This window comes from Nerophis lumbriciformis, linkage group LG02 (assembly GCF_033978685.3).
Source record: "Nerophis lumbriciformis linkage group LG02, RoL_Nlum_v2.1, whole genome shotgun sequence".
NCBI lineage: Eukaryota > Metazoa > Chordata > Actinopteri > Syngnathiformes > Syngnathidae > Nerophis > Nerophis lumbriciformis.
In genome coordinates, this window is record NC_084549.2 from 14,850,211 (window position 1) to 14,864,361 (window position 14,151).

The window sequence follows — 14,151 nt, forward strand, 5'->3', positions numbered from 1 at the left end:
GAAGCCACTGTTGAATTGTCACTTGCCAATTAGCTCAGCATGATAGACCACAGTCTTCGGTTCTATTGTTGTGGATTTTAGCCTCAACTGGTGCAAAAGGAACATTATAATGTCAACTGTCTTGCCTTCCTGTTCTCCTGTTTGTTGCTCAGAATTGCCTTAATGTGCCAAAAATCGCCCGGACCCGACCCATCGCTGCGCAGCAGTTATAATTGTGTTTATTTAGTTTAGTTACACTACTCCCTTCTTCAGGAGGAAATGACACTGCAAAGAACTAGCAAGGGGGTCCCTGCAGCAAGGATATAACCCCTCTTTCTGGGGCATCTAAGTGATCTATACGACTCACTGGACAAAGGCTTTTGAAAGTTTGTTACAAGTCAGGTGATCTAGGGATACAGTTTGAAGTTGTGAGTTCAAGGCCTGGTTGATGCAGAGTGACCATGTTAATGCATACTGAGGTGATGTGTGGATTAGTGACAGACAGGTTAAAAAATATTAAACTCTTATTTTACTGACAATTTTACTCATGTATTTGTCTCCTCCTCATACTTTTCCATGATCGGCATCATCCCATGGCTGCTGTACCCTGCTGACTGGCTTAGTCGAGTTGTGAAGCTGCATATAAGTTCATTGATAGACAACGGTCTTTGATGTCAGAGGCCAAGCCTTAACTGATGCAAAAATCACACTGTAATGCTGACTTTTAGGCTACTACATCAGGGTTTGTTGATGCTGGGAATTGAACCCTGATCTCCTAGGGGAAAGGGCAAGGTTTGGTGTGTTGGGCCAGGGAGCTGGCATGATGGTGGCTGTCATGTGTGAGTTAAGAGCTGGTTGCCCCATGTATTGCACCACATGGTCTGGTCTTCCCTGCCTACAAACCAGGTGTGACATACCAATAGTGATTACTGTGAACAGAACACAACAAAGAAGAACAGGAGAGAGAACAGAAGAAACTTCCGAGAATCAAGGTGAGCTAAATATAATATCTTATTTCAGCATGCTTGACCCTAGCTGAGGACTTTTACGGTAAAAGGTGGACTAAGCATTTGTTTCTTGTTATGTTTTGTTCGTTTGCTTATTTGTTTGTTTTCTTGTAGAAAACAAACAAACAAATTGTATTGTGGTCAAACAATACAATACCTGACAAAGCTCTGCTGAGAGCTGCCATAACAAAATAGGTTACAATATAGCTGTACAATTAATCTTAAATCATCCTAAAAAGGTTATCGTAGTTGTTATTTTAATGAAATATTATAGTATAAATTGTCAATATTAGAAGGAGCTTTAACGTTGTCGGTAACGGCGTTGCGGTCGCCATCCAGCTCGTCTTTGGAGGGATGGGTGGGCTGGTGAGCACCATGGATCTAATACATCCATGTTGAGCACACACTAATGTGCGGGTAGGAGGAGCAGGGAGACTGGGCTTGAGCTTGGTCTCCAACATAGTGGTAGCAGAAAGATAACACAAGACGAAGGTTACAGAGAGGATGATTCTTCCATATTATATAACTTTTTAAAAAACATGTACACCTCATCTTAATGGTTACCTCTTACTATATTGCTTGTCATTTTTCTTGAATGCATATAGGCTCAGGAGAGTGAAGAATGTAGAGAGGATGAAAGGAGCATTGAAGCTCATATCAATGAAATGTCTACAGAGATGCTTAAGGTACACCCAGATCTGAACTCTTTAAAGGAGAGAATGAGACGAACCTATGCATACCGAAAGACCTTCATGGCAACTGCCAAGGCAGAGGAAATCATCGAAAAGTTTCCCGCACTGAAGCTTCCTAAAATAGTTGGTATCTTCAAGCATTGAATTGACCATATTTAATTGTATGTGTATTATTTCATTTATGATCATCAAGTAATTTGAGATGACATTTTTTATCCCTCCTTACAGCTTCTGTGGGAGATGAAGGAGCAATTCCTTGTAGAAGCTGATCGCAGAATGGTCACAGAGCTGGATCGAATGGCAACGAAGATGGTTCAAAGAGCATCTATGTGTGACCTAAAGGACTGCTGCCAGAGGGCAATCAATGCCTGCCTGGATGATTCAGTAAGACGAGGTATCTAGGCCTATATGTGTATCTATAGGAGCCACAATCTGTATTTCTGAAAAACAAAAAATATTACAGAATAATTTTATTTCCTCAGGACTCATTAGGGATGCAGCAATTCTACTGCTGCCTTCCATTTTCAGAGAGGACTCATCCTTTCTATACACTCTACTGGAGGTAAATACTGCATTTAAGGTCAAGATTTAGGAATTGGCATTATCCATATTATGGCAACATTGAGTCATTTTGCTGTTTTCACAGCAGGTTTTATTTACTGACATGTATCTGTTTTTATTGCATAGGAGCCAAGCGTGCCTACTCCAGCAATCATGCTCCATAACACACACGAGGGGAACCCTTTGCAGGCACAAAGGATAACCCTATACCTGGATGGTATACAGGTTTTGACTGAGGACAGCAGCATGGACAAATCATATGCTATGAGTGCATTAATGTCACTCTATTTTGTTTTTGCTGTCCAGTACCCAAAGGAACTGAGAAAAACTCTTATTTTCATTGAAAGATTTGTGTTGGGGATCAAGGACCACAGTGTTGTACCCATTTCAGTGAAGAGACTATACAACTGTGTCGGAAGTGGGGAGTAGTGAGTAGATGTGTTGCAGCATGGGATTTCATGCTTTATGTTCTTGTTAATGGTCAAATTCCTGCTGCTGCCCTTTGTTTGTACATACTGATAAAAAAAAAAAGTCCCTTATTTAATACATATTTTTGGACCAATACATTTTGTTTGATTTTGGCATAGTGACGTCTCTAGATTTCCATTATTGTTACAATACGTAACATTTTGAGTACTTATTACATAACACTGAAAAGTATTTCAACATTATTTAAATCAATGTGAAAACTTTGTGGGATTCCCTCACTTTCTCATGATTCTGTTCCACTGTCACAATTAGTACATACAGTATGTACACTGATTCTTTTCATTGGACCATGCATTATTTTATTGTTTGTAGATAGCTTACAATAAGGCGCAGTAAATGCAGTAAGTGCACCTTGGATTGATTGAACTAAAACTATTTTGTGCCTCTTTCTGCCATGTCACCATTGCTGGAGATTTATTTACACAAATTCACCTACTGAGGACAGCATGATGTGTCTGGCCTGTCATGTTGCTGATTCCACTGGACCTATGCTGACTTTTGACCTGTTCTCCCCTGGGACCTACACAACCTCTCCTGTTTTGTTGGACTATCTTTAAATAAATGTTTTTCTCATTAAAATGTTTTGAATGTTTGTTCAATGTCAACATGATAAATTACCACAATATAATATGAACTAAACAGATCTGTAGAATACAACATGGTTCTTTATAGAACCCTCAGAAGACAAGACGGTTATCGGAGAAAACCTTTGAAAAGGGATGTTTTTAGAACCCCCTGTGTCAGGTCTAGATGAAACCCTTGAAACATGAAAGAGTTCTTAGTGGAACTCCCTGTGTGGGTTCTAGATGAAACCCTTGAAACATGAAAGGGTTCTTAGTGGAACTCCCTGTGTGGGTTCTAGATGAAACCCTTGAAACATAAAAGGGTTCTTAGTGGAACTCCCTGCATGGGTTCTAGATGAAACCCTTGACAAATGAAAGGGTTCTTAGTGGAACTCCCTGTGTGGGTTCTAGATGAAACCCTTGAAATACGAAAGGGTTCTTAGTGGCACTCCCTGCCTGGGTTCTAGATGAAACCCTTGAAATACAAAAGGGTTCTTAGTGGAACTCCCTGTGTGGGTTCTAGATGAAACCCTTGAAATACGAAAGGGTTCTTAGTGCAACTCCCTGTGTGGGTTCTAGATGAAACCCTTGAAACATGAAAGGGTTCTTAGTGGAACTCTCTGCGTGGGTTCTTTGTAGAACCTCTCATGGGGGGTTCTGGGTGGAACCTTACACACACAGTTCTAGGTATAACCCTTCATGTTGGGTTCTAGGTATAACCCTTCATGTTGGGTTCTAGGTAGAACCCTCCAAAAGGGTTGCAGGTGGAACCTTTATAAAAAGGTTCTACCTGGAGCCAAAAAGGGTTCTCCTATGAGGACGAGCCGAAGAACCTTATATGGTTCTACTTAGCACTTTTATTTCTAAGAGTGTAGGACTGTCATGTCCTCTTTCACCAACCGGGACCACCATTAAGAACATGATTACAGAAAGGACTTCCTACCTGGGCTACATGGTGGTAACGTGGTTAGCACGTCTGCCTCACAGTCAGGAGGCCCGGGTGTGAATCTCTATTGGAAGATCTCACTTAGTGTGGAGTTTGCATGTTCTCCTTGTGCATGCCTGCAAGTTCTCTGCAGGCACTCTGGCTTCCTCCTACAGTCCAAAAACATGCATGGTCAGACTAAGCCCAGACTTTAAGATGGTGTCAAGATGTGAATGCTCGTCTAAATGTGCCAGTCTGCTGGGATCGGCTCCAGCTCAACTGTGACCTTACAGTATAGGTCAGGGGTCGGCAACCTTTACCAGTCAAAGAGCCATTTTGACTAGTTTCGCAAATTATAGAAAACAATGGGAGCCGCAATTTTTTTTTGAAATATTAAATTAGATAACACCGCATACAAAATTTTCTTTTTGCTTTGTGCTATGTATTGACCAGGGGTCTCAGACACGCTGCCCACGCTTTTAATTGGAATTTGAAAGCTGGTGCGGCACGCGGGTTTTACATGAATGGCGCTTGTCAGCGTCATGCATGCCGTGATGGTACAGCATATAGCACCCACTACAACCAGCGTGCCTGGTTAACCACACGTTGTATGGTGTTTCCGCTTGCTCACGTAGGTGACAGCAAGGCATACTTGGTCAACAACCACACAGGTTACACTGACGGTGGCGGTATAAAAAAAACTATAACACTCTTACTAATAATGCGCCACACTGTGAACCCACACCAAACAAGAATGACAAACACATTTCGGGAGAACATCTGCACAGTAACACAACATAAACACAACAGAACAAATACCCAGAATCCCATGCAGCCCTAACTCTTCCGGGATAAATTATACACACCCGCTACCAAACCCCGCCCACCTCAACCGGCGCACAGAGGAGGGGGGGGGGGGGGGGGGCTGGTTAACGTGTGAGGGAGCAGGGTTGGGGCGGGGGCGGGGGTTTGGTGGTAGCAGGGGTGTATAATGTAGCCCGGAAGAGTCAGGGCTGCATGGGATTCTGGGTGTTTGTTCTGTTGTGTTTATGTTGTGTTAAGGTGCAGATGTTCTCCCGAAATGTGTTTGTCATTCTTGTTTGGTTTTGGTTCAAAGTGTGGCGCATTATTAGTAAGAGTGTTAAAGTTGTTTTATATGATCACCGTCAGTGTAACCTGTGTGGCTGTTGACAAAGTATGCCTTGCTGTCACGTGCGTGTGCAAGCAGAAGATGTATATTGTATAACAAGTGTTGGGCTGGCACGCTGTCAATACAGATTGCAGAAAGCGCCAAATGTTGTACCATCATGGCACGCCCTTATTATAGCTGTAAGGGTGAAAATCGGTGACTATTAATCCCGGGAGTTTTCTGCGAGAGGCACTGAAATCCGGAAGTCTCACGGGAAAATTGGGGGGTTCAGCAAGTAAGCTGCTGAGCCGCATCAGAGTGATCAAAGAGCCGCATGCGGCTCCGGAGCCGCGGGTTGCCGACCCTTGTTATAGGTAAAAAAAATAACGGAAGGAGTTCTTACCTTTTACATCTTGTTAAGCACATTCTAAGACGCTAACTGGAAAAAGTCAAAGAAACAGAAAAACATTCAAATTCAACTCCTTTATTTGTCAGAGTTGAAGATGGACACGTTAACTTTTTTTAATGTACTGAAGTTAGGATCATTCAAAAAACAAAAAAAAACAAAAAAAAAAACAGCTTTAATATCTTTGTCAGTATTTTACAATCCAGTTACGCTAATTGACTTTCTGGTTCCTGCACTTTAAATCCAATACGAGGACTATTCTATTCTTTGTTTGAAGAGGAAACCCACAAAAAAAAAAAAGAGGAGGCCACAACAGTCATTTGAAATATGGCCCAGAAAGTGCGAGGACATGCATCGCAACAATCCCCAAAGTGCATTCTGGGAACGAGTGGCGTGCCCGTACAAGATCACTGTAATGACCGGGACATGCGGGGGAAGTCCTCCGATACAATCCCAATGGAACCGGCTTGTTGAGCAGCTCCCAAACTGACATCTACACTACAATGTACACCTCCTTGTATGGACTACTCTAAAATCTAACTATATTGCACAGAAAACAATGCAATCAAATTCAGGGGGGGGATGCATTCAAAACTTCTGAGCTACATGTACATTTTACATACAACAAATGCATTTGCATTTGATATAAATAAATAAATAATATATACAAGGACAAAAAGGAGATATTCAACATTTTTGAGTGATATGCATACTGGAGCTTTAAAAATGCGTGTTAGTGAGGTAGAACTCAACTTTGAGAGGAGTTAAAAATCACTTGAAACGAGGTAAGGGCACTTAAATAAAAGATCTTAAAATAGCAGACATCTATGAACAATGTCTGAAAGCGTATGTTCAAATCGGTGCTAAAATTACGATTAAAATGCAAACAAGGTTAAATACCTTAAACCCTTTTACCCTATTTTTGACAATTTTAAACAACATGTCGTCATTTTGTCATTGTGTTTGTTTGTGTGTGCCGACCATTATAACTGAAGCGCTGCGAGCGAAAGGGTGAAAATTGGTCTGAACGCGCACCTCTATGTTGCTTTTCTGACAAATACACCACATGATGGCGGTTTTTACAACATGGGGTCCATCAGAGGGACTTGGCAACTATAAAACCCAAAACCAGTGAAGTTGGCACGTTGTGTAATTCGTAAATAAAAACAGAATACAATGATTTGCAAATCCATGTCAACTTATATTCAATTGAATAGACTGCAAAGACAAGATATTTAATGTTTGAACAGAGAAACTTAATTTTTTTTTTGCAAATAATCATTAACTTAGAATTTAATGGCAGCAACACATTGCAAAAAAGTTGGCACAGGGGCATTTTTACCACTGTGTTACATGGCCTTTCCTTTTAACAACACTCAGTAAACGTTTGGGAACTGAGGAGACACATTTTTTAAGCTTTTCAGGTGGCATTATTTCCTACAGCTTAAGTTGTTCAACAGTCCGGGGGTCTCCGTTGTGGTATTTTAGGTTTCATAATGCGCCACACATTTTCAATGGGAGACAGGTCTGGACTACATGCAGGCCAGTCTAGTACCCACACTCTTTTACTACAAAGCCACGCTGTTGTAACACGTGGCTTGGCATTGTCTTGCTGAAATAAGCAGGGGCGTCCATGATAACGTTGCTTGGATGGCAACATATGTTGCTCGAAAAACTGTATGTACATTTCAGCATTAATGGCACCTTCACAGATGTGTAAGTTACCCATGTCTTGGGCACTAATACACCCCCATACCATCACACATGCTGGCTTTTCAACTTTGCGCTTAGAACAATCCGAATGGTTCTTTTCCTCTTTGGTCCGGAGGACACGACGTCCACAGTTTCCAAAAACAATTTGAAATGTGGACTCGTCAGACCACAGAACACTTTTCCACTTTGCATCAGTCCATCTTAGATGAGCTCGGGCCCAGCGAAGCCGGCGGCGTTTCTGGGTGTTGTTGATAAATGGATAGTGGAGTTTTAACTTGCACTTACAGATGTAGCGACGAACTGTGGTTACTGACAGTGGTTTTCTGAAGTGTTCCTGAGCCCATGTGGTGATATCCTTTACACACGGATGTGGCTTTTTGATGCAGTACCGCCTGAGGGATCGAAGGTCACAGGCTTAGCCGCTTACGTGCAGTGATTTCTCCAGATTCTCTGAACCTTTTGATGATATTACGGACCGTAAATGGTGAAATCCCTAAATTCCTTGCAATAGCTGGTTGAGAAATGTTGTTCTTAAACTGTTCGACAATTTGCTCACGCATTTGTTCACAAAGTGGTGACCCTCGCCCCATCCTTGTTTGTGAATGACTGAGCATTTCATGGAAGCTGCTTTTATACCCAATCACGGCACCCACCTGTTCCCAATTAGCCTGTTCCAAATAAGTGTTTTTTTCTCAGTCTTTTTTGCCACTTGTGCCAGCTTTTTGAAACATGTTGCAGGCATCAAATTCCAAATGAGCTAATATTTGCAAAAAATAACAACGTTCACCAGTTCGAACGTTAAGTATCTTGTCTTTGCGGTCTACTCAATTGAATATAAGTTGAAAAGGATTTGCAAATCGTTGTGTTTTGTTTTTATTTGCGATTTCAACGACGTGCCAACTTCACTGGTTTTGGGTTTTGTAATTACCCTTTTAATTTATTATCATAAAACTGAGGATGTGTGTATTCCATGAGTACAAGCATGTATTACGAAGCATTTTATAAGGGAATGCCCTCATTTTTTTCACCGTTATAAAATCCAAATTGAAAATAATCGGCCAACAGAACAGGAAAATCTGACGTGACAAATTTGCATTTTGGCACATTAAAAGATTGTTTATTTTAAGAGGTACAGCTCAAATTTTAGTTCATCCTTCAGCACCCCCGCGTCCCCGCGAGGGACAAGCGGTAGAAAATGGATGGATGGATTAAATATGATAAGAAAGTTGTTTAAATAAGTACGTCTGACCAAGGTTTCAGGTAATTAACCTTGCTTAGATTAAAATGTTTGCATTGTTCCTACTTTCGGCGCCAGCGTGTTGGCCTTATTTGTCTTTTTGCGTACATTCACCCTGTTGTTTAACCGAGAAATTACAGTTAAAAAAGTGAGTCTTACAGGGAAACTTGTGACATCCAACATATGTGAAAATACGCCAACATGGAGGAAAACTCTCTACAGGTATGCATTGTAACATTCATAATAAAATCTACTGGATGGTGAAGTCATTCAAAACGTCACCCCAATGCTGTATCAGCATTTTAAGAAGATATTTTAAAAAATAACAGTGTGGTGCTAACAGTGGTTACTGTGTAGCTGCAGCTAAAAAAGGTTGATGTTGAAATTCATTCTAATGCTTCCCTCTCGTTACAAGGTTCACATCAAAACATACTCTTGATTCTTTGCAGCAAAAATACAATAATAATAATAATAATAATAATGGTACAATTTCAAAACATTTACAGTAGTATTGAGGGCAATAACAACAAACTGTACAGTAAAAGCGCAGCTCTACAAACTAACATGAGAACTATCCCATCTCAAACACTATATAAGGTGCACTGATGAGGATAGGTTACAGTTGAGTAAGTGTGTGTGTGTGCGTGTGTGTGTGTGCGTGTGTGTGTTATCTGCAACAAGCCAGAGCCCCGAGAGTGGTGTGGCTGTCCAAATTGCTGTCTGTTTCAGAGGTCACCGTGGGCTCTGTGGACATGGACGACACATCATTGGCTGAAGAAGAGGAGGAGGAGGAGGAGGCAGAGGGTTGAGGGGGGCTGTCGATCACTGCTGCACCTGTGCTGCGAAAAACACACGTCAAGGCATAGGTTTCAACGGAAATACGGACAATATTAAATTGTTAAATCTAAATTATAAATAAAAAAACAGAGTCTGACAGTTGGCAAATTGTCACCATGTTAAGGACAGTGTGACCATGATGTGTACTTTCTTGAGTTCATAAGCACGGCATTTACTTGTATGACCCGATCCAAACAACCTTCCCGAGTCATGGTGCAGAAAACAAATTCTAAAGTCAATACACATGGTCACACATATCACAACCTGCTTACTGAACTTTGTGGGGGAAAAAAGAAAAAAAAGTGCCATATCACCATAAAAAAAATGGAAATTACACCCTTTTAAATCCATTGCAAGGCATGATGGGAAAAATGCGAAAGACTCTCACATGTTTGACTTTTAGCTGCTTGATATTTTTGATTGATCACAAACAAAGCTTTAAAGAGGTTGTCATGGAAGTAAACTAGGGCTGCAACTAACGATGAATTTGATAATCGATTAATCTGTCGATTGTTACTTCGATTAATCGGTTAATAATCGGATAAAAGAGACAAACTACATTTCTATCCTTTGCAGTATTTAATTGAAAGAAAACAGTATACTGGCACCATACTTATTTTGATTATTGTTTTTTAGCTGTTTATACATGTTGCAGTTTATAAATAAAGGTTTATAAAAAAAATAAAAAATAAAATTAAAAAAATAAATAAATAAAAATTGCTTCCGCGAATGCGCATAACGTAGATCCACTAAATTAATCGCCAACTATTTTTATAATCGATTTTAATCGATTAGTTGTTGCAGCCCTAAAGTAAACACGTTAGGAGTTGAACTTTCACATACTCTTTAAATGCAATTATAATAATCATTAATTATATAGCTATTATATTATTATAATATGTTAACACGCACATGTATTAGTTACCGTATTTTTCGGACCATAAGTCGCAGTTTTTTTCATAGTTTGGCCGGCCGGGGGTGCGACTTATACTCAGGAGCGACTTATGTGTGAAATTATTAACACATTACCGTAAAACATCAAATAATATTATTTAGCTCATTCACGTAAGAGACTAGACGTATAAGATTTCATGGGATTTAGCGATTAGGAGTGACAGATTGTTTGGTAAACGTATAGCATGTTCTATATGTTATAGTTATTTGAATGACTCTTACCATAATATGTTACGTTAACATACCAGGCACGTTCTCAGTTGGTTATTTATGCCTCATATAACGTACACTTATTCAGCCTTTTGTTCACTATTCTTTATTTATTTTAAATTGCCTTTCAAATGTCTATTCTTGGTGTTGGGTTTTATCAAATACATTTCCCCAAAAAATGCAACTTATGTTACATATATAAGTGCGACTTATATATGTTTTTTTCCTTCTTTATTATGCATTTTCAGCAGGTGCGACTTATACTCCGGTGCGACTTATACTCTGAAAAATACGGTACTTTACATGCAGTCGGCTTTCGATGCGACTTCCAGTCAAAAGGTTTAGACACCCCTGATGTACAGTATCCTGATTAACGTGGACCCCGACTTAAACAAGTTGAAAAACTTATTCGGGTGTTACCATTTAGTGGTCAATTGTACGGAATATGTACTGTACTGTGCAATCTACTAATAAAAGTTTCAATCAATCAATCAAACTGAACACATCATATTTATCTCTTGAAATGCTTTTTCTTGACATTTTGGGTGCAAACCTCTTAGGCCACCACTAATGTTTACTGTTGCAACATATTTTTACTAGTGTTGTCAAATGATCATTAAAAAAAAATAATTAAAAATTAAAGACATTTTTGAATTTGGATTCTCATTTTTAATTTTAACCTTTAGTTAACCAGAAAAAAAATCCCACTGAGACTAAAAAACATTTTTTTCAAGTGAGTCCTGGCCAAGAGGCAGCAAAGTTACACAAAGAATTAAATTTGCAATCACATTACACATTAAAATGACAGAATGGACATTAAGTAAAACAGTTACCGTATTTTTCGGACTACAAGGTGCACTTAAAATCCTTTCATTTTCACAAAACTCGACAGTGCGCCTTATAACCCGGTGTGCCTAATATACGGAATCATTTTGGTTGTGCTTACCAACCTTGAAGCAATTTTATTTGGTGCATGGTGAAATGATAAGTGTGACCAGTAGATGGCAGTTTCACATAAGAGAAACATGTAGACTGCAATATGATGGCAGTCACACATAAGAGATACATGTAGACTGCAATATGACTCAAGTAAACAACACCAAAATGTTATATGTTCCATTGAAAATGTATAATGTTTTAGTACGACTTTGGTAAGCTATGAAGCCGCACCGCTTGATGGATTGTACTGTGCTTCAACATACGAGTGTTATTATGGTGTGTGTATAAGGTAAGACATATTATCTGGCGTTTTGTTTTATGCAAAAGCAACTTTTCTTACATTCTGGTACCTGCTGATCTGTATTTGGGATCTGCATAAGTCCTGAAAATTTGCGCGCATCCGCCTTTGTAGTCTGTGCTGACACGTAGTTGATAAGTTTCTTCTTTTTCTCTAACTTATTGTTATGGGACATTCATCCTCCGCTGTTGTCATATCTAATATAAAGTAGTGTAAAGTTCTTATTTATATCTGTCAGTAATCTCGCCATGAAAGCGCTAAAACACACCGGTGTAGTGACTTTACATTATTCACCCAAGGAACTTTAGTTATTAGAGAGTTCCGGTCGGACGTTTTTTCACGGGACAAATTTCCGGCGTTGTTATTGCACTAGTGAGCCACGGATGAGGAGACGCTGCTCCGTTATTGATTTAAGTAAAGTCCGAATGTCATTAAAACAGTTAGCTCCATCTTTTGACACTTCTTCCACTCCTGTCCTTGCACGCTACACCGCTACAACAAAGACGACGGAGAAAAGACCCTGTCAAAGGTGAGCCACGTAAATAAGACCGCCCACAAAACGGCACATCCGGAAGCGACTGTCAGAAAGCGGCTTGAAGATGATCTGTAAAACATCATCTATGCAACATTTTGACCAAAGAACCACCATTACATGTCAGTTTAGAAAAAAATACAAATAATATGACCCCTTTAATGCGCCCTATAATCCGGTGCGCCTTTTGTATGAAAATAGACCTAACTAGACTCGCTCATTGGCAGTGCGCCTTATAATCCGGCGCGCCCTATGGTCCGGAAAATACGGTACAAATAACTGGAAGCAGATTCAAATTTCTTGTCAAAACTCTCAATTTTGATTTGAAAGCATTCAAGGATAAAAAAAATCAGCCTGCTTCCAGTCTCTTTGTAGCAAAAGGGACAGAGTGCAACAGCTCTCAGTGCATAAGAGTCTGTACTTCTGTGTGATCAATGTACAGATGTAAGAGGGCAATGGTCCCAGAAGAGCCTCGTAAATAAACGTGTAGAAATGACACTGTCTCATAGTGGATACAGAAGGCCATCCCACCCGAGACTACACGTGACAGTTTGTGACAAACCTCAAAAAAGCATCTGAAGTCGACCGTCCGAAGGCAGGAACGAGTAGCATTCATATAAAAAAAGGTCACCATAATCTAACACAGATAAAAATGTGTTGTTTTTTTTTACACCAAAAGAAAAACCTATCACGGAAGAAAAACCCCAATTTCTTCACCAGTTTATCAATAAAAGGTTTAAAAATGAGGGAGTCATCAAATAAAATACCAAGGTATTTATATTCATTCACCACTTCTATGATATTCCCTTCAAGAGTGGACACTACCGGGGGCGAGTTTGAGGCACTTTCTTATGATTGGAAAACAACATAAGTTTTGTCAAGTCAGTATTGAGAACCAGTTTTAGATAAGTGAATGCTGCACAGCAACAAAGACCTTCTGCAGGGAATTAACAGCCTGTTGAAGAAGTGATGCAATGCAATGAATAATTGTATCGTCAGCAGAAAAATGCATATTAGCATCAGGGAAATGTTGTTCTAAATCGTTGATGTACAAGATAAATAAGACGGGCCCCAAAACAGATACCTGTGGCAACCTCTTAAGAACAGTAACAAATTCCAAACAAAGGTATTTATAATACACTAGGTCCTGTTTTCTAAATACTTTTGAAATCCAAGCGACCGTATGTTTTGACAGTCTAATGAGAAGTAGCCTGGGTTTTAAAATAGCATGGTCTAGAGCAGGGCTTTTCAACTACATAATGAAGAGGGCCGTAGTTTCAAGAGCCCAAGGTCTTGGGGTGTTTCTTTAGAAAGTGCCTGTGCAGGTTATATTCCTTTGAGACTGCATGCATTTACTTATTTACAAAGTAAACACATCAGCTGTCACACTGCGCTGTCAAATTCATTATTCTGCCCTCGCTACTAGTTTCCAGCGTGTGCAGCTAGACAGATAGTCAACAGCACGAAGAAACAGAAGCTAAGTTTTGTTGATTGATGTTCCTTCTTTTGAATTATTTTTCTTCCTCGGTTTTATTTCTTTATATGTCTTCCTTTATTTAGATTTGTAAGACTGAAAATATAAACATTACAAAAGTATAACGTCCATTGTGCACCGTATTATTCAGAGTATAAGTCGCTCCGGAGTATAAGTCGCACCGGCCGAAAATGCATAATAAAGAA

General features: G+C 39.7%; 2 protein-coding genes across 7 annotated transcripts in view; one reads left to right on the forward strand and one right to left on the reverse strand.

The window, feature by feature from the left end:
• Window positions 1-953: 953 nt before the first annotated feature.
• On the forward strand, window positions 954-2,748 carry LOC133616935 (uncharacterized). Its single transcript, XM_061976547.2, has 5 exons — window positions 954-971; window positions 1,592-1,801; window positions 1,907-2,072; window positions 2,161-2,240; window positions 2,366-2,748. Exons 2-5 carry the CDS (start codon window positions 1,652-1,654, stop codon window positions 2,666-2,668), a joined length of 699 nt encoding a protein of 232 aa, XP_061832531.2. The 5' UTR covers window positions 954-971; window positions 1,592-1,651; the 3' UTR covers window positions 2,669-2,748.
• A 3,065-nt stretch (window positions 2,749-5,813) lies between these two features.
• mapk8a (mitogen-activated protein kinase 8a) overlaps window positions 5,814-14,151 on the reverse strand; it is a 69,778-nt gene continuing 61,440 nt past the window's right edge. For 4 of the 6 annotated variants that reach the window (XM_061943733.1, XM_061943671.1, XM_061943857.2 and 1 more), the window contains exon 12: window positions 5,814-9,535. In XM_061943733.1, the coding sequence (XP_061799717.1) occupies window positions 9,369-9,535 (167 nt within the window). In that variant the 3' untranslated portion in view covers window positions 5,814-9,368. Of the gene's footprint in view, window positions 9,541-14,151 lie in introns of all 6 variants that reach the window. The other 2 variants (XM_061943926.1, XM_072915582.1) reach the window with 1 other exon arrangement.